This window comes from Falco rusticolus, chromosome 1 (assembly GCF_015220075.1).
Source record: "Falco rusticolus isolate bFalRus1 chromosome 1, bFalRus1.pri, whole genome shotgun sequence".
Lineage (NCBI taxonomy): Eukaryota > Metazoa > Chordata > Aves > Falconiformes > Falconidae > Falco > Falco rusticolus.
The window spans coordinates 44,795,836-44,816,447 of NC_051187.1; the positions used below are offsets into that span (position 1 = coordinate 44,795,836).

The 20,612-nt window shown below is 38.1% G+C and overlaps 1 protein-coding gene across 1 annotated transcript in view; it reads right to left on the reverse strand.

Moving 5' to 3' along the window:
* TLL1 (tolloid like 1) overlaps positions 1-20,612 on the reverse strand; it is a 139,086-nt gene that overhangs the window by 41,366 nt on the left and 77,108 nt on the right. The window contains exons 6-9 of the mRNA XM_037377314.1: positions 17,122-17,300; positions 15,229-15,334; positions 12,194-12,318; positions 5,176-5,291 (exon numbers count right to left, since the gene is read on the reverse strand). Of these exons, the coding sequence (XP_037233211.1) occupies positions 5,176-5,291; positions 12,194-12,318; positions 15,229-15,334; positions 17,122-17,300 (526 nt within the window). The remainder of the gene's footprint in view (positions 1-5,175; positions 5,292-12,193; positions 12,319-15,228; positions 15,335-17,121; positions 17,301-20,612) is intronic.

Below are 20,612 nucleotides of genomic sequence, written 5' to 3' on the forward strand. Positions count from 1 at the left end.
GGAAGACATGTTTCTTACACTGAAAGGTTTGAAGTAATAGATATTCTAGTATCCTCAACTATTTTTCAATATAGGCTCCATCTCCCGGAACTTTAAAAAACAAACCAAGCTACATCCTAATGAAAACGTTTCAATTAATATCTTGCATTATGTAGATAGGGGGTGTCTTCATAAGCATGGAGTTTAAAAAGATGAAAAAATTAAATGCTCACACATTTAATCACTCAGTGAATTAGAAAAATAAAGAATTTTTATATAGAAAATGCATCAAATCACTGCTTTCAAAGCCAGGGAAGGTAGGGAATTGAACAGGGAGAAAGAAGGGAGTGCTGCTTATGTCTTTTGGGAGAGTGTATTTTTGGTGAAAGCCAGTAAGCAAACCATCCAGACAGTCCACTGTTGAACTCCAAGGATTTGAACTTCCAACTTTGAGACATCCAAGATTTGAATTCTAGATCTTCTATATATCTGCAGGTTCTCTGAGCTAGACTTTAAGACTCCTTTCCCACTCCAGATGCAGCTAGTCAGGTTAGGTAAAACAAATTTCAACAGCAGAGGGACAACTGGCATGATTCAGATAAGCACAGCACACACTCTGAATGTACTCAACAAAGCAAGCACTACAGTCTGGGTTTCTACCTAACAACCTCTATCTTCAATTCAATTATTGAGCTACATCTTTCTTCAGATGGCTCTCATTCTTCCCTTGCCAGTTTTTCACCAGGGCCTTGGTGGAGAATGATTATTTATTATTTTTTTTTAGATTTTGCAAAATAGGAAGAATGTCTTTTTTCCAGTGTTACTGAGAAAATGACAAATCTTTCAACATCATACTACTCAGTTTCCATACTATTGCACTTTTTACCTAAAAATGGCATGCATCAAAGCACAAAGACTCTCAGCTGGCATTCACTAAGCTACTACAGTTGTGTCCATCCACATACTCTCATGCTTCTTTTAGTCTAACAGCAGCACCTCCCGCTTCGACTTCCCTGTCTTATTTCCCGGATGCAGACTTCCCACGCCATTCCTTTCCAGAAAGGGAACCTTACAACTCGCCTCTTTTCTTCTGCCTACTGCTACACCTCTCAAACTTCTTCTAGCTTATATGCATCCTTTCCCAGATGTCTAACCCACAGGGCATTTTGCCTTTAATACTCAGGCACACCTTCAGGGACATGTACTAAAGAAATAAATGCACAAATATTGTCAGAATTCCAAAACCGCTTACCATGTTATTCTCCATGAGAAAAATGCAGATCTGGCTAAAAGCACAATTGTCCATACGCTTTCCTCTGCTTCGTTTTTTTTATTATGTTTCCAAGTGCTATTTGAATCTACCTCTGAGGGTGGCAAAAAGGTTCTGTATATTCTCTCATTCACACAGCAACTCTGTCTTCTGTCTGTCCTTTGCAGGCTGTTCCTTCTCCAGCTTGTCCTTCAAGTAAAGAGGCCTCACCAACTACAATTGTTTTGATCTTCTCCTCAGCTCATCCACTTTGCAGCTCAGATTCCGTCTAAACGCTTACCTTCTTTTTTTCCTGGGTTTCTCAGATCATAGGTAAGGCATCTCTGCATTTAGCCATACTACCTGAAAATCCTACTGCCCTCAGCAGTCTCCTTGTCCTTTTCTACTGCAGCTGTGCAGGCAGAGAGGTTTACAAGGGGAAGCCTTTTTCTCTGCCCAGATGAGATGTAGACAGCTGGGTCAAGGTCAGGCCACCTTCCACAGCTGCTTAAGCTAACCCAGCTGGCTCTGTTGGAAGCAAGTTATGGAAGCCACATCACATACCTCCTTCATTGGCTCAGTGGCGTAGAGCCTGGAGGTCTCTCACTAGTCTAGCCACAAGTTTTCCATTTCCCATGACACAGCTGAAACACCAGACTTCTCTCTTTTTCATTTGGAAATTTGCATTTTCTAAACATTAGTTGCCAGGATAGACTTGGGAAAAGGATGGTTTTATTTAAGTGTGATCGTGTCATTGTCTCAAAATGCGGCTACCTAAATGGAAACCATTAAAATTTAATAAGCCTCCTCAATGGGCCCCACCTTTGAAATTGTATGAAATAACCTTCACTGCCTCTTCTTACTCTGACCTGCCAAGGTATTTGATGATACAGCAATTCCTTAACACTGACCAGAATTCATTAGCTGTATATAGGCAGAACCCCCAGTCTGTCACAGCATGATTTCTGGTCGGGAACCAAACAAGTATAAATATATTTAAGATTCTGACTTGAAATTCTGCAAAGTATTAAATAAAGCTGCAGAGAAGGTAGAGTTTGTTCAAGGGACAGGATGGCTGAAAGTCTTCATAGGAAAAACGATCAATGGGTATTTGTCAGCACAGTTAAGGAATTATTGATTACACAGCAGATTCAATCGTGCTACTGCAGCTTTGGAGAGAATATATCCTATCTCCTACAGCCTGGGATAAGAAAGCACAAAATAAATAGCAAACACCAGATAGTACCAAGTTTTCTGCATATGGCATTTTTTCCCATACCAACCAAGGATTTATCTGTCTTATTTTAGCATTCGTGTAAAACATCTAAAAAAAAATTTAAAGTAGCGTAACCTGTTCAAAAAGGAGGATTAAAAAACCCCCCACAACACTGGCATAGTTGCAACTCCCTATGCCAACAAAATTTCCACACACCAGAAGGCAGGATTCACACTGGCAGAGGTCTTACAGTATTACTAACACCATCCTCCCCCAGAGATTTTTGTGTGTATAGATATACTGTGTACAGCCATTTACCATATAGACTTAAATCCTGACAGAAAGTAAAAGGTGAATGAACTGCCTGGTTTTAGCAATAGGTGCACATACATTTTAGGTTGGGCTGGCAATTTATGGTGCCTACCAATAAAAGGGACGCTGCAGCTAACGTGTACCACTGCAGTGCCATCCTTCACCGAATTTCCTGCCAAAGATTGGAAGTGCCTGTACCTGGAGAAAGCAGCATGGATAAACGTCCTTTAAACTATGCTCAAACAGCACAATGTTAAATGTCAATAAAAGAGAGGCAAGAACTAGACAATCTGGACTGATGTTTTTCCAGTTTATTTTTAGGTGACTAAAGTGCCCACTGACATTTCCGAGCATGATGTGATGTACTTATAATGCACTCCAACCTCCACACAACATTCCTGACATCCATCAGGGTCAAAGCAGATAACAAAGGAACAAGAATTTAAATATATTATTTCCCTTTCATAATATGAATATGTTAGCGTCATTCACTGAGAAAATTTGGGGTGAAGCATAATGAGTGTCCAACGTACAGCGATACATGCGTTAGTTAAAATTTAGACCTCATTTCTGCTGTTGTTCACATCAAGTACTTGCTGCAAATAGGGTCCTTTATCTCAAGGCAGACAATATCCTATGGGAACAGCACTGGCAAAACAGACTTTGACATTAGCAGAAATACCATCTACTTCATTCTTGCTGAACTATATGGAGACTATGAGAGCTGGAGGTCAGAACACTGCCTTACAGATATGACTTGTCACGTCAAATTTCAATTAGAAAATTCTGTTTAGCCTTTTTCCCCATTTGGAGCAGGAGATATGATGGGAAGGGAGCCAGTCTTCTTACAGCGCTGACTTCAGGACAGCAGTTCTCCCCCATTAAGCTTTTGTACAGTATGACACAGCTCCAGCGGTGGTTACAATCTCAAGACATAATGGTATCACAGATGTATTACAATTACACTAATGTCCACCGAAAGGCTTACACAAAGTTGGAGTATGATATGAATACTTAAGCATGACCATTTTCTAGCTCATATATTAATATTGTTTTCAAAAGCCAGTAACAATTGTAGATGAACGCTGTATTTTTAAAATTTTTTTAACTGAGGAATAGAAAAGAAACCTAAGCCATTTTTGTCGTTATCACAGCAGTGTCTAAGAAGCAACACAAATAGCAGGGACATAAAATTACCTATCTAGATTAACTTGCATCTTTTGTGCAAAGCTTTTCTTATTCATCTGTTTTCATTTGTTTTTCCCTGCCAACCTGCAGAGCCGCCCCCACCCTCCCAGCACAGAGCATGTTTATTTTTCCTCCTGTTTCTGGCTCTTGCCCAGAGGAAGAAGAATGCTTTCCAAATGACTTTGCTTTCACCCCCCACAGCAGCAAATGCTCTTACAGCTCCTAAGGATCTATTAGCACATTAAGAACATATATTCTTGGTGTCTAACAGGACTCTGACCTGAAAGAAACACGGAATAAAGCAATCCAAACAGGAGAAAACTATGTCCAATAGCGAGTGCGAGACCACTGACAAAACTGACTGAAATATCTGGAGGTAAATGCTGGGTTTCCTCTTTGGACTCTCCAGGGGCTTATGTTACTTCTATATTTCACTCTTTCAGCTGTACTTGACCGATTAATATCAGCCACTGTTTCCCACAAAGAAACTTACATCCTTTTTTCTCCCCCTGCATTTTTTGTCTCAGGTGAAACTTCCCATCACTCCTCTCTATCCTTACTTATTTAAGCCAGTAATTTAAAACAAGATTCAGCTAGCATATTTTGAAAGTATAGACAAGAGAAACAGGTTTTGCTTTCATTAAGATGGTGCACTTCTCTCCCCAAGCCAATTTTCCCACCACCACCACTTTTTCCTCTAAAACTGATGCCAGGAAAGTAGAACTACATGCACTAGAACCAACACCAGGGAAGACCTGCAATGACACTTTCTTTACCCCATGATGTTACTGTTTCACTTTAAAAACATGTCACTCAGCATACTCAGACCTTCCTTAGGCAGAGCCCAGCTATCAGTCCCACACAGCTCAGTCAGCTCGCGCAGTCCCGTGCTGGAGAAGAGACCGTTCAGGAGCCTGAACTACCTCTACCACCTTTACACCGAACCACCAACTGAATCGGAAGTCAGTTTTGAAGGGATTTCATGATGCAAACGTGTGGCAGATGGAAATCATGCCTTGATTTCACATGGGCAGCCACCAAATAGATCGTGTCGTTCTATATGTCACAGACCAAAGTCAAGTCAATATGACGTAGTACACGGTCCCATTTTTTATGGCATAACGTTGTTTTCAGTTGTTATGTAAGCTTTAAACTTAAATGAAAAGCTAAAGAAATGCAACATTTTAGTTTGAAAATAGTATCTGTTTTTAGTAGAGGAATGTCAAAATACCTTCTCGCCCGGGGTCACAGAGATTCTCCATATGCAGTGTGTGTAGGAAGGATAACCATTTGGAAATCCTGGAGAAGAAAAGTTGCCTGTAGATTCCTGCAGTGTTTCTCCACAGGCTGAAAAAAACCCAGTAAAAATATAAAATTGAATGTGCCTAACAGGAAAATGCATCTTTCCAATATCTACTCAGAATACATTTAACTCACTGCAGATGCAGAACGGAAAACAGACTAGTTATTTTACAATTTATTCAAAACAATGATTTTAAGTCAGTCTGACATTCATTCTATTTACACAGAATGTTTTTATTCCATGAACTATTTCACTTGTGTGCTGTCTGCTGACATAACCAAAATTACAGCAGTCTTAAAAATGTCATTGCTGTCAATCAACTGTACAATTATACATATAACTTTACTTTGGTGGGAAAAAAGTACAGCATGATTGGCACCACACTGGAATTTCATCAGTGGTTTCATTTAACTTAGTACTTTGCCCACATGAGAGACTGATCTGACCTAAACTCACTCATTTATATTGGTATAGAAAACCAAAGCGTATATTCAACAAAAATCTCTTGCAACAGTGATTTGTAGAGATATGAGTAATAAAGAAAAGCAAATGTGAAGTGCTAAAATACCAAAAGCTTTTATATTCGTTATTATTGAAGCTTTTAGCACCCATATCTCACTTGTCAATCATGCTACTAGCTGCTGGTGGACTGGTTAATAATTCCTCTTCACACTAAAAATACAACATTGGAAGCTCCTGCCATTCTCCACCACTATAACTGATTCTGGTAAGGGTGTCACACCTCAGTCAGTCATCTCTTTCAATCTCAGTCAAGTTGTTTCACCCACCAATTTTGCAGGTGTGATACGAGAGATGTGAATTTGAGAATATTATCCCATGACTGACAGTGTAATCAGATCTGCATTGCTTTCAAATTACAGCTACCACTGCCAGCAGGTGAACTACTGTATCATCAAAATCTCAATGAATTATAAATGATCTGGAAAATTTTTAAATAAAAGGGGACAAAGGAAGAGATTGTTTGTGACAGACAACACAGCTGTAAAGCCTGTCTGGTCAAAATGTGTCTAAAATGTAATCTGACAACTAGGCTGTAATATCAGGCATAAATTACATTCAAGGCATTAAATATGCTCTCTGACGCTGAAATGGTTATTGTGAAGAGGTGAGAAAAGAAAGACTGGTGCAGCCTCCAAAAAAATTTAAAGGCTAAAGTCACAGTCACCACGTCCTTTTGGAATGAAGCAGAAAAAAAAATATTTTCCTCCCCTCATTTATGAAGTGTGGGTTTATCTTTAAAAAGTTGCAGGCAGCCACAGCAAATGACACATACAAAAAAAAGGTATTCAGTGCTAAATAATTATTTCTGTACAAAGCACAAAGCCTTTTCAGTGAAAAGGCTATATCCATAATTAACCACAATTTATTTTTAACATGGTGATGAATGCAAATTTAAATAAATTGCAGAAAACCATACTGGGTTCCCCCAGTGCTAGTAAACTGTATTGTAGCTTATAACAAATATGTAAAGTGCTTAAGTGAAGGACAACAGTGAAATAGTAGCCTTGTACAAAAGTAGAGAAAAAGAGAACGCAAAGAGATACCCTGCGCAGCAGCATGCATCGCGCCATCGAGGCCACACTGCATCAGCGTACTTTCACAAGGCACAGAAACATATTTCAAGCTTTAGTACATCTCCTGTTTGCACTAGCTACAACTATTTCACCAGCACCACAGGTACTAAGCAAGCCTTGAGCAGATGACATGATGAGAGATGAGGAATGCTGTTTGTCCAAACTTTTCTGCTCACATTGCATTATTTTCAATTAACTGTAACCTCGAGACAAATATTATGAAGTCACACAATGCACACACTCACATGTGAAGTATGTAAGCAAACAAAATGCTATCAAATATGTGGGACATATGAGCTATCAGTTCAAATGCAGGCCTGCAAATAGTAAGAGGAGAGGAGGAAGACCTTGGCATAACTACCCCTTACTCTATTAAAGCCCCTAAATTACCCTGTTACAAAAGTAAACGCATCAATGAATAAAGCACAATAGCTTTGTATTTTTGAGAACATTTCAGAATTTTTCTCTCTTATAGAATGCAGGAATTTTTTTCTCCAGACTATTAATAACACTCCGTGCTCCATATACAAAAGTTGTAAGGAGAGATAAATATAGATAGATATATAAATATATCTCCTTACAGCTGTGGATTTTAAGTTGCAAAGGGTGCTGTGGAACATTTTCTTTTTTGAGGAATTATAGGTTAAAGCTAGCTAATACTACAATTTGACTTATATCCACATTAAAATGCCTGAGAGCTCTCTATCAAATCAAAGTTTTCATAAATATGTCTGAAATTAAGGGAAGTGTAAGAAAAATTGTAATTAGATAACTTCTACTAAGAATTAACACAATCAGAATTTATGAAATATGTATGGGATTTATTTTTTTCACAGTCTTTACCATTTAATTTAAAATTCCTCATTACTCAAGGGATCTATAACAAGAAGCTTATACCAATCAATAGTTGAATTAATTATCTATGAGATATCTGAGTTCCAGGCTGGTTTCCAGAGCCACTATAGCCGGGGTCACATTTAGGTATTTCTTGTTTAAAAGCATATTCATCTTCAATGGGTCAGTGGTAATTGAAACAGTTAAAATTCTATCCCTAGAGAACATAAAGGTTTCCCTGTAATTGGACTGTGGCAACTACAGTATTTGTGATTAGGCTTATAAAATAGTATATTATACACATTTTACCGTGTGACAGTCCATTAGTAACGAGTCCACTTTGGGAAGAAATGTAGAAAGAAAATGAGCAGTAAGGGCCATAAGAACTAATCTTAGTAGAAATGTACGATGAAGAAGAAATTAATGAGAACTTTAATCTTATACACCTCTGCTTTAAAAAGCATTTGTACATATTTATTCCATTGTTAATCATTAACACTGCCAATGTTTTCTCTGACGCTTTTTTCCCCCCTCCCAAATGTCATGCCTTACCATGGCATCAATTTTATTAGGCTAGCCCACTTGCAGAAATGCCACTTTAGCTCTCCCCACACAGACACCCCGACCAAAAAAAACAATCTCCCATCTGTTATACAGCTTGAGAAGGTTAGAATCCTGAGAAGCCTTTCTGTGTTAAGGAAAGGGAAACTATTTTTTCCTTCTCATTGTAAAGATGGCACAGGCTGCAGGTAGATTATATGCTTATACAAAGCAATTTTTACCAGCGAACTCTGCAGCAGTGTTTAATTACACAGCCTGTGTATAACACCTCTCTGGGCTGGTCTACGCACATGGTCAACTTCCATTAAGTCTTACAGTGAAATCTGAAAATTACAAAGCCCAGATCCTCCGAGACACTCAGGGAACCAACTCTTATTCCTTTGTGTATAGCACTAGCAAATACATACTGTCATATACAGCTAATTTAAGTCTACCCTCTTCCAAAGAGAATTAAGATCTTTTACTTAGACCCAAGTCTGTACAACTATACATATGTAGCACATAAAGCTGCCACAGAGCCCTAAAAGTATCTGGTGCTGATAACGTACTTGTTAAACCAAAAACTTAAATCAGTTTACTACAACTCAGCATCTTACTGTTGACTTGATTCCCCTTTATAGTTGTAGGAACATGGTCTTAATGTAAAAACTTTAAACTACCTTATGCAGTGAATAAAGACAGACTTTTGAAGGTGAACACTCTTTTCTAATCTAACACAGATGGGAGCAAGTTAAGCTTGGGGAACAGTGACAACAGCCAGGCTAGGTGTCTTTCATCTGCTCTCTTCCATGCATACTGTCACAGACCCCGGCATTTTGTAAGTTTGTTGAAGCACTTCCATTCACCTTCTCTTCCTCTGCACAGCCTTCTCCTGCCCATCTGAGCCTCCTTTCCCACCCCTTACTCAGTCCCACTCTACCCGCTTATTTCTTGTCCTCTCTTTCTCCTACGAGTATCGTTCTCCTATAAAACTACATATGAATTTTAAATCAAGTACAATTTCTATATAAACTTATAAAGGTAGATCTGTGAGGAAACTTTAATAGCTACACCAGAAAACATATTCTATTACTCCATTAGACAGTCTAAAAATTGTCATACATCCAGCCTTGAAGTTCAAGATCTAGAGTTCTCAAATGCCAAGGCACTCAAAGTTCAAAATAAGCTTGGCAGAGCAAGGATTCTCAGCTTGGTTGCTTGCTTTCTCCTCATTATTCTGTCATGTAACAATATAACCCAGTATTAAAACGTAACAGATCCCTATCAGCAATTACATTTTCCTTTGACAGAAATCCTAAGAAAAAGTTAAAAACAAACCAAAATTGCTGTTGCTAGGTTGTTGAGCCCTGGCCCTAGCTCAGCTGATGAAAGCCAGGTTATCAAATCTCACGCCTTGGCTTCACCGAGCTCAGAGCAGTTCCTCAGGCACTGAGCCCTTCCCTGGGGGACAGCCCTGTGCACCCTGAGCAGCTGCAGCGGCGCAGGCTCGGTGGTCGCGCTGCTGCGGGATCGGCTGTGCTCTGCAGCAGCCCTGAGCTCAGCTTCACGCTCGTGGGCCCCAGAAAACCCAGCCAGCTTCTAGGGCCAGAAATGCTTGCCACAAACCCCTTTATCAAATTAGTGTGCATCTCTGGAAAATACTGGTTTGTTTAAGTTACTGTTTTTTATATTTTCATTGTATTACATTTCAGTCAACACAAATGAACAGATGAAACAATGGAGATGTTATTAATGTTTGAAATATTCACTGCTGTTTTATCATAAGCAGACATCACGATTAACATCTTTTGTCTGAAATACTAAGTACAGCACGCCACCAAAAAAAACAGTATCAGGGATTTTATTGCTATATACTGTGATGATCACATGATTCTTTTCATAAAACCAAAAGCTTAATGCTTGAATTTTCAGTCTCACTCTTGGAGAACTGGAAACTTTATTAGATCACAAGTACCATGCAACTTTCAGAGTTGCTCTCTTTACTGGACATTTACAGTCGCGTTGTGTTATTCGGTTATGCAGTTCTATTAAAAATATTTATATGAAAAAACCCAGGATGTTAAATAGTATGCTATTTAAAATCTGTAGCAAAACCTCTTGTCTTTTTCTGCCTCTTAAAACTCACTTTCTTTTATGGACTGGCTAATCTAAGTAGGGCTAGAAAACCAGCATCTTTTATTCCAAAGTCTGCTGAAGCAAAGCGCCAGAAAATGAGCATGATCCTGTAACTACCACCTATTTTTCCTATCCCTCTGACCCGTGTTCACCACTGCTGCAAAAAACAGCTTACTTTTAAGGTGCACACTACTCTCAACAGCCTTGGTTTTACAGTACTGTGAAACTAACTTTCAACAACTTTCAAGACGTTGAAAGAAAGGCTAACTCATCATTGCACATTTTCATTAATTATATGAAAAGTACATTTTCTCTGAAGAGCTATTTGAACATTTGCTCAAAAAGCACATCGCATCTTTTTCAGTTGACTGTAAGTATGTGCTAGACTATTATATACACACTAAACAGCGTAAGCTCTAATTTGTTAAAAAAATCTTCCTTAAGTCGATATGATCATAAGATACTAGCTGCTTTCACAGTGGTTTTAATTTCATAGACTATTTTTGTCTCCAAAATTTGCCTTTTATCAATACATAAATAGGTATATTCTGTGTTTATGAAATTGCTTCGCTCTGTATACTCTTTTTAGAAATAATGCTGCCAAGAAGAATGCCGTTATTTAAGCACTTTCTGCACCAAAAGGAAAGAGCAAAAACTATTCCAAAAGGAACAGTTGTTAAAGAAAATACGTTAAAGCGGTTTCTCCTCTGGTAGGCCCAGAAAGACTGTGCAAGCTCTCAGTATACAAAAGACTATGATTACTTACAGCACAAACGGAAGGCATATTTCAGCTGTACAGTATACAGCAAATGCACATCAGATGCCCCAGACCTTCCGCAGATCACGCTGCTGCAGACACAAATTTGAAGCAGCTCCGTTACTTCAGTCCTGATCCCTCTTTTTATTTCTCCTGCACTGATCAGGTGGTTGAAAGCAGTCACACACCTGACTTCAAACAGCTACTGAGACTGCATCAACTCCCACAAGGAGCAGGAGGGCTGTAAAACCTACGCGGCACAAAGCTGATAGGTCTGGCCTCGCACGGGGACCTTGCTGGCAAATTCTGGCTGAGAGATGGCACTTCTGAACCGCTTTGTTTGACATCAAAGGTTAAAACTGGTACCAGCCACAACTACAGCAAGGAAAGTAAAACCTTTTGCTCTGAGGTTTCCACCACTGCACCAGCACTTAACAAAGAACGAGCACTAGAGAACGACGAGAACTCTGGGTTACTCCAGGCTAGCCACTGATGTCTCCGAGACAGAAAGAAACTCTACCCTAACACTATTTTGAGATACAACGCTAAAATGCATGGAATTCATAGGATATAATTAAGCAGGAGATATCCAAATACTAAGTGTATGTCTTAAAATCATAGGATTTTGTAATAATATCTAACCAGTTCATCCATAAAAGAGTTTACAACTTAGTCGTCCTGGCTTGCTGTTTGTGAAATTTTCAAAAATTTTTGTGTTCAGACCTGATAGCAATAATTTAATTTGTTCCTTCTGCATCCTACTTGAATTCAAATCAAAAAGGACTCCAGCCAATATGCAAACTAGAATTGAGATTAAACTTTTTTTTCCCTAATCATTGAACAGCTAAGGAAAACAAAGATTGAAATGTCATGGAACTAAGTGTTGTTTCATACAGTTTACCTGTCCTTAAGTGCTTTGCACTCCAGAAACATCATCTATAAGATTATTCAACTCTTGAACTGCCTATGTCAGTTGCCAACATGAGGGCAGACTACTCAGCAGCTGACTCAAAAAAATTTTCATTCCTCTTGAACAACAAGTCGAACAGTTGCTAGTATGTGGGTTTTGTTTGTGATGCAATACCTGGACATCTATACAGCTTTCTTGCCTGTGCAATATCTCCTTTACTTAGACGAGTACGCTGGCCAATGGCAGGTCGTATACCATTATCATCACGGGAAGGGAGAATGGTATCCAGAAACATGCCCCTAAAAAAAATAAAAATAAAAATAGACCCCAAAACCCCCTATCAGGTTTCTGTCATAAAGCTGTCTGAGTTTTATGAATGTATAATGCTATTTTGTCAATCTAGAATTTACATTTGGCATAAATAAGAGGGTAAAATGCAGAACTTTAAATACAGAAAACATGTCTTAAAAATTCCTCAGTATTTTTATACTGTATACTAGTAAACTTTATGCAAAGTTATCAAAAAATTATCTTCTTTCAGCATATCAATTAACATATCAGCTTTTATATTTGTGTTAGACAACAGGAGGGAAATCTCTTACTACTATAAAGACTACACAGGAAAAAGGCACTACTGTTAAGCTCTTGCTGTATTTAAAAAAATAATTATAGAATTATATAAAATACATAAATTGGGCCCTATCACAAATTTCTTAATGACAAAGCTCCTATTTCTAATGAAGTTTTTAACAGAAGTGTTAAAGTCTTGACTTTAAACATGTAAGAGCAGGTAAAGTCAAGCACACTTGCCAATCATTCTTCTGTCAGGTGTTATAACAGAACTTACTCTATCTGCTGCTTTTGAAACAGAAATGCTTACTTGCCAGCCTCTGCTTGTTTTACAATAAAATATATCAACTTACCGTATGTGATTTTAATAACATTTGCCCTAAATTACTAGACGTAATATAGGAGCATACTTGTTCCAAATGTGCAGTTTTGTTCAGTTTCCCAAATTTTAAATATGATTCAAAATATTTTGGTACTCTCAAATAAATTTTAAAAGAGTAAAGGTAAAAAACTAAGTTCTGTTCATGTTACAGAATTTGAAAATCCCCCAAATCCCATAAAATGAAAAGTTAATAGATGAACACATTTCTGTGTTCTCTTGTTCTTTAATTTCTTTCATTCTGTCTTGTACACCTGTAGGGCTTTTATTGAAAAGTCAAACAGATATTTTCAGCCATAATGTAGGTCCACAAATGAATGAACAATAAGGATCTTTGTAGTTAGCAATATTGTTTATAAATACAGATTGCTTTGTAAATTATAATAAATGAACCATTTTGAGTATTGCAGGTACACACTGCTCTCCTTACCCAGTCAGATGTAGATTAGAAATCTTGCACCACTAGAAATGTTGTAAAAAAAGAATCGTGTCAAAATGTTATCCTAATCTAAACTGTGAAATAAACTACTTATGACATTATTCAGCTTCAAGAAATAAAGCGCATTATTATTTTTAAAAAGTGTTTGTATCTATAAATTATAAAATTTATTTTCCAATTATGTTTAGTACAGCCTGAAACTGACATTATTCATATTTTGAAAAATGTGAAAACAGTGCTCTCTTAAATGCCTTAGCACTTTAGTAAGGGAACAACCTGTAACAGTTTTAATATAGCATGAACAACAGCATTGTGTGTGACTAGAACTTTATGATGTTTTGTGATTTCTGCTACTTATCTGGGTGAGTAAAGTCTAACAACAGCTGGCAATATACCACACTGAGCATGACTCATGCTTTCAAGATAAATCAGCACAAATCAATGACCTGAAGGGTTTGCTGGTTGTTTTTAAACAGTATGAAGTAACAACCTCTTTCACCTTGGGGCAGGGCATGCCTGCTCATGGCGCTATCAGCTTTTGCCAGCTTGGAAGGTAGTGAGATCAGGGCCCACAAATCAAGTTATCTTAATGCTGCCATTGCCCTAGGACTCAGCAGGGTGGGGGGAAGGGGGGGATCCAGATTGTTAAAATACTCTATTTCATACAGGTTCTTATAATCTCTTCCTTAAGGTAATAGTATCTGTAACTAGAGTAAGCAATTTGACTATTATCTACTTCAGGTGGCTCAATCTCATGCTCTTCCAGGGGTAAATTATGGGTATGCTAAATACATCCTTTGGTAGAATATATTTTTTTTTAATAATATCATTTATATTGAGGAGAGTAAGCTTAAGAAATTTGCAGAGGCTGGTGAGGTTTCTGGTGGTCTTCAGTTTACTTCAGTCTCAGATTGTCTAGGTTTTTTGCCTTTAAATGCATGAATTTGGGGGGGGAAAAAAGCTAAGCACGTAAGTTTTTAAACTAGCATTTTTGTTGGGTTTTTTTGAAGTTTCTTTTAATTTACATTACTCTGGTGTTTTTAGAGAGTAAGCAGCTGAACTGTGACTTGGTGTGAAATATAGCAAGAGACTGGGTGAAAGACTCCTCCACTTACTCTCCAGGGCAGGGCTAGCTTATGGGAACAGCTCTTTGTACAGCTCCCAAAACCATGCAGAGTTTCAGAGCAAGCCCCACATGAGTTACCATGGAGTTGGGAAAGCATCAGCCTGCAACACGCCAGAGCAAAAACACCAGAACTGTGTTCTTTGATCACAGTAACAATCTGTACAAGCAATAGAGAAGAGGCTACAGGCTCTGTTATAAATGTCTGACTGCAGTCCTTAGTAAAGGCTGTGCCTTGCATGGTAGATGCCCTAATACCGTGACAAGTTCTACCTACATAATTCATAGTTAGTCAGACGTCATGCACCAAAGGAGATTTCTCTTTAAAGAGAACAGCTCATGTTACACATACAATTCCTAATCATTTCACTCATTTGGTTTTACTAAATTCAAATTTTTATGGAGACAAAAAGAGAGTATTATATGAAATGATGTTTCCAGATTATCTTGTCTTGAAATCCGAAGAACTGAAGCAAGATCAAAAGGCTGCTTTGAAACTGAACAGAAATGAAACATGTTAAAAAATATAATTAAATTATTCTGACTTAAAATAAACAAGCTGTGCTTTGATTGTTGTAAGAATAATATATCACAAGGGATATCTTCAGTGATTTCAGGATACTTAAAAAAGCATAGTTCTTCACATTCACAGACAGGAATATAATTAAAAGTCAAAAGGTATAACCTGAGACTCCAACCTTGAGAAGGTGTTCCTAGCATAGTGCATAATGCTGTCAAAGTCATACGGTTCCCCAAGGGAGTTCACCTCTCCAGGCTCCATCTTCAAGAAGTTGTATTCCTGACCTAAAAATGATTGATAGTTTCTTCAATATCTTTTTTTGTGAAGATAAAAAACAACCCCGAAAAGGAAAACAACAAAGATCCTAACCTAATCACTCACTGACATTCATAAATCTTAGTCATTTGGCATTAACTGTGTGATTTTGTTAACCAAAAGGGCAGAAATGTCTTCTGAAACACACATCAAATTCCTACCTTTACATTTAGAAAGACTGTTCTCATTCACCTAACACACATAAAGGCCCCACACATTACGTTGTGCTTCATGTAGAATCTGCAAAATTTGCTGGCTTGGTTCTTAATTCGAGACAGAAATCATTTTGACAGCAGAGACCCCAGAAAAACCCTCCTTGTTATAGACTGGTCATACTGGATACTAAAAGGACTGCTCCCATGAAGGCTGCTCTTTGAGCCCCCAAGTAATACAAACACTACAAAGTCCCATTTTCAAGAGTCAGCTGTTGCAACTTAATGAAAAAAAGAATTATAGTTAGTTCATAATTCCAGACCAGAAGGTTTTTGTCCTGTCCTAATCAGTGTATTAAGAGATGCAAAGCACCCCTCACTCCAATTCATATTCCAACTGATGTCTGGCAAAAAAAACCTGCAATGGCATTAACATTATTAACCAACGTAACTTGCATAATACAACAAACCCCAAATGTCTTAGTGGTCATGACTGATTCCATTTAGCGCCCCTCAAGGCTCATGCCACACCACAAAGTGGCTTCAGCCGGAAACTAGAGAGACAACGGCAAGTAGACAGCAGGAGGCTGAGGACGGCACTCCAGCTAATTTTCCCCATCACAGAAAAAGCACAGGGGAAGAGCACTTATGGTATCTACACAAGTTAATGACATGGAAAGAACAGAAGGAAGGCTTTGATGCATATGTCCTTTCAGGACTTCAGAGACTTGTGGGAGTGTGTATCAGCTGCCAGTCATCTTCCAAGTCCTAGCTGAGGTGGAAAAGATCTATTGCATCTCAAATCTATTTTATTTTAAAACTCTTTATAGGAACAAATAAATACTCCAAAGTTATCATCAGACAAATTCTGATTTCACCATTTCTTGAGAAGAGAATTCTCGTAAGTCAAAATCAGTGTTTCACATTTATGACACTGCAAATGAAACACGCCTAGTTCCCTCCCATCTTGCCCACGCAGCACAAGTGTGGGCACAACAGCTGGACTGACAGATTTAATTTTAACAGCCAGCTTAAATTTCTCAGGTTCCTCAGATGTTTGTCGCAACAACATCAAGGCCGCTGGCTAAGCTACAGGCTCTGCAGGAAACAAGTAACATGGAAAGCATGGGAACAGTGCCCGTCCTTGTCACAAAGTCCTCAGCTTACCTTCCAGGTCGAAACCTCTCGGGCAGTATAAAAAGCTGTTAGCATGTTTTTATACTTATCATTCAGTAAAGACTATGAAAGAAAAGCCCTTTCTCAAGCACAGAAACATGACTTTTAAAGGGCTTTAAGAGCAATGGCTTCCTTCAGAGTTCTTGAGCACGATTACTATATTCTCTCCTTCGCCCATACTACTTAATGGCTTTCTACTTGGCCAGACCGTTAGAAAAAAATGAAGTTTCAGTTGCAGTATTTCATTTGTGAATCAGCTTGAGAACAGTCTAGCTAAAAAGGAATATCAGGCATAAATGACTACTTCTGATAGGCGATGGAAACACCAAAAATAAAGACTCCCCTCCCCTGCCCCACCCCCACCCCCCCAAAAAAAAAACAAACCAACAACCCCAAACCCCAAAAAACAACTTATTAGAATATCTTACCAGGCTGGATGTTTTCTCTAATGATGGTGACATGGTCATCACGGTCTGGTCGCGTATGTTCGTGCCAGAAACCTATCACATGACCCAGCTCATGGACAACTATACCAAATTTATCACAGTTCTTGCCAATAGATATAGCCTGAGGACCATTTCCCCTTCGACCTACATAAGAACAGCACCTGTAATTAAAACACAAACACAGATAAAGCTTTCATGCATATCTCTACAAACCATATAGGAAATTCAGTTAAAACTTGATAAAATGTTATATAAGAAAAAATCAACAGAGCAATGAATGCACTACACAATTTCTGCAGTCTCACAAACTCCAGATCTAGTGCAAGAACAACTTACTCAGAATACCTAATAAAGGACACTTTTTTTCCTTTTTTTTCCCCCCCGGGGTATTCTCAAAAGATGCTAGCTATGATCAACAGAATTGTCACTTGTGGCCTTGTATCTCAGAATGACACAGGAACTTCTTTTCACCAAAGAATCAATAAAAACGAAGTTTACTGGAAGCACCGTCTCACCCATGCATACCCCTGCTTTCTTGCTAAGTGAAGGCAAGGTTTCTTCTGTGCCATACTTCTGCTGTGTGTCTTGACAGCACTCAACAGACTCTTAGTTATTGGTTAGTCTAGTAAGTTTGCTTTATTTTGATCTGAAAAGTGACCCTTCTTAATTAGTTCCATCTATACAGGGTATAGAAATTATGCAAGTTAAATAGTAGTCCTTTAAAAGATTCACTTAGCATGCAGTTCAAAACACAGAAGGAAGATACCCTGAATGAGATGCAGAACCCTATGACACCACGGTGCAATCCCTCCTCATAGTTAGTTTCTCTGGCTATGGGTAACATACAGTGCGACTTGCAACAACAGTATATTAGGAGGTTGAATGCACTGGATGCGCGTGAACCCTTTTCTTCTCCCACTCCTGTTTTCTTGCAGTAGAAACCTTAGTCCCAGAAAGTCATATTTTCACAAGAAAAGAAACCAACAACCAATCTCAAAAAAGCCCTACTTCACAACTGCTCTCATTTTTCATTCCTGTTCCACTTCTATGATTCCAACGTAAACTTAGGGAACAGAGATGCCCTTTTCAGCATTCATACTGTCAGCATTTATCTGAGATGTCTGCTTTTTGGTTAGAAAAAAAGTTGCTTGACTATGCTAGCAAAAGAAGAGAAAGAAGAGTAAAGCAAATCCTACCAAAATGAAAGACAATTTCACCTGTCACCGCTGAAGATCTTAAATTTTCAAGTTAGCATTGTATTTCCTAATAAAAGCCTGTTTTCCCATCTCTGATCTTTAAATTCTGCAGTCTGCCAGGTGGAATGGAATTCTACTGAGCAGATCACCTCCACCCTCTCCCTCCTCCTCTTTTTTTTTTTTTTAAAAAAAAACACATGTTTTCTGATGCAACATTTACATAGCAGAATATATTTGGTCCTTGAGACGGTCAATGCTAGTGTGTAGAATGATCCTATCCCTTCATATGCCTCTGCAGGCAATAGTGGAAGAGCAGCTATGGGAACAATACCAACAGCAGATTAACTTCTACGGACAACATTTGCTTGGTTTTCCTTTTCAGGTTTTGCAGTGACAAAGAAACTTTTAACTTTAGTTAGTTAGCTAGTCAGTCAGTCTTGGTTAGTCTTCCTCATTGGTTATTTTTAGCATCTAATACAACTAGAACTTTAAAACATGAATATTAGAGAAGTACAGCCACGTCATGTTAGCTCACTATACCTGTTCTTAGTAAGCATATACTGGTTTTGCACTGATGGTTAAAATCAAGGATAGATATATCAAAAAATGATAGTAACATTTTAAAATTATAAAGGCCACACAAGTTACGTTTATAGGAGAAAATATTACTACAACAGCGTAGGAGGGTTGTATCAAGAATTTTGAAACTATCTTGAAAATATTGTTAGGAAAAATTATTGTTCACATGACAATCGTTCCTTGCTATCTCAACTGCTTCTCCAGTATTCCTACCCTCGACAGAAGTTAACTCTTTCCTTCCTGCTTTAGGTAGTTCCAAGGATAGGTATGAATCACCTTTTTGGGTCAAAGCACTGAATTAGGCTCAGTGCTTCAGCTAGAGTTGTGCAATATCATGTTTAATTAATTTTTTAAGGTGCCTTCTCTTGATAGCTCTCTTCAAAGCAGGTAAATAAAACCAATGGCAACTCTCGTACAATTCCGTCACTGTCAATGGTGCAGGTTTACGTGCTACTGTTTCACACCACAGTAACAGAAAATAAAGAACACCTGTGTATTTCTCTATTTCCTTCACTCCATATAAACTGTATAAACACAAATTACTATTTACAATACTTATAAAATAGAAATATTATTACAAACACTGATACAAATAATAGTAATAGAAAATCTATCTTAAGACGTACCCTAAAAATGCAGCTCAGGTGATAAAAAGAAGCAACAAACAGCAGCAATAAGATTAAAATAAAAATTTAGAGCAATTACACCATTTTATCTCATGATTCCACAGTGGATTTCACCTTTGCATCTGACACGCTGACATGGTTTTGCTTGACATATTTTTCAGATTGCATGTTTGCAGAATAAATATCATGGCTACAGGTGAATATGTAAACATAATTAAAGCACTACAGGTATTTTTAAGCATCATTTTAACCTGGCTTTATCTTTCACTAGTCACTCAGCTATCTGAATACACTTCTGTTGTGCAATAAGGGAACTACCATAGTTCATATACTCTCTTACTCACACTCACCCTGAGGAAAAAAGTGTTTGGATCCTGAAGAAGGTTTTGTGGTTTTTATTGTTTTGTTGGGGGTTTTTAGGTCTCCTACACAGTGTTATTTACTGTCCCACCCAATTAGAAAGCAAATGCTAGAGTACAAACTTTGTACTCTGAGCCAAAGATAGTAGAATTTGCCATAACTCTTCATTCCAAGGAAAGTTCATTCATTTAAACACCCATTAAAGACCTTCTAACCTGAGTATAGAATTCCCAATTCACTGTCACAGGCAGTTGCATTACAGACATCAAATAAATTTGTCAAACTTAGTTACTAGGTCCCAGACTTCAACATTGTTCCTTACAATCTGAAGTAAGGACTGAGATGTGGCATTTGCCTTGGCAATCTATGGGAAGCCATGGTAGAAAACACAAGAATCAATCAGATGGAGTAATCTGCATTCTGTGAAAACATGTCACCATTTCCATATCAGGTGAACTTAATGAGTCAGGGCTTCCTACCTATGTTAAGGTCATGTACATCATTATGGTAATTATGGTATACTGACCTCAACTTGGGCAAAGAGATAAAATGCACTGACAATGCCTGAAGGTTGTTTTAAAAATAGGAAAGCATAAAACGCATGCAACCTGTAAAACATTCACATTAGACTCCTAAATATGCATAAAATTCCAGTGATTCATGCACAATTTGGGCTGGAAAGGACCTCTGGAGGTCTCTAGTTCAACTTTCT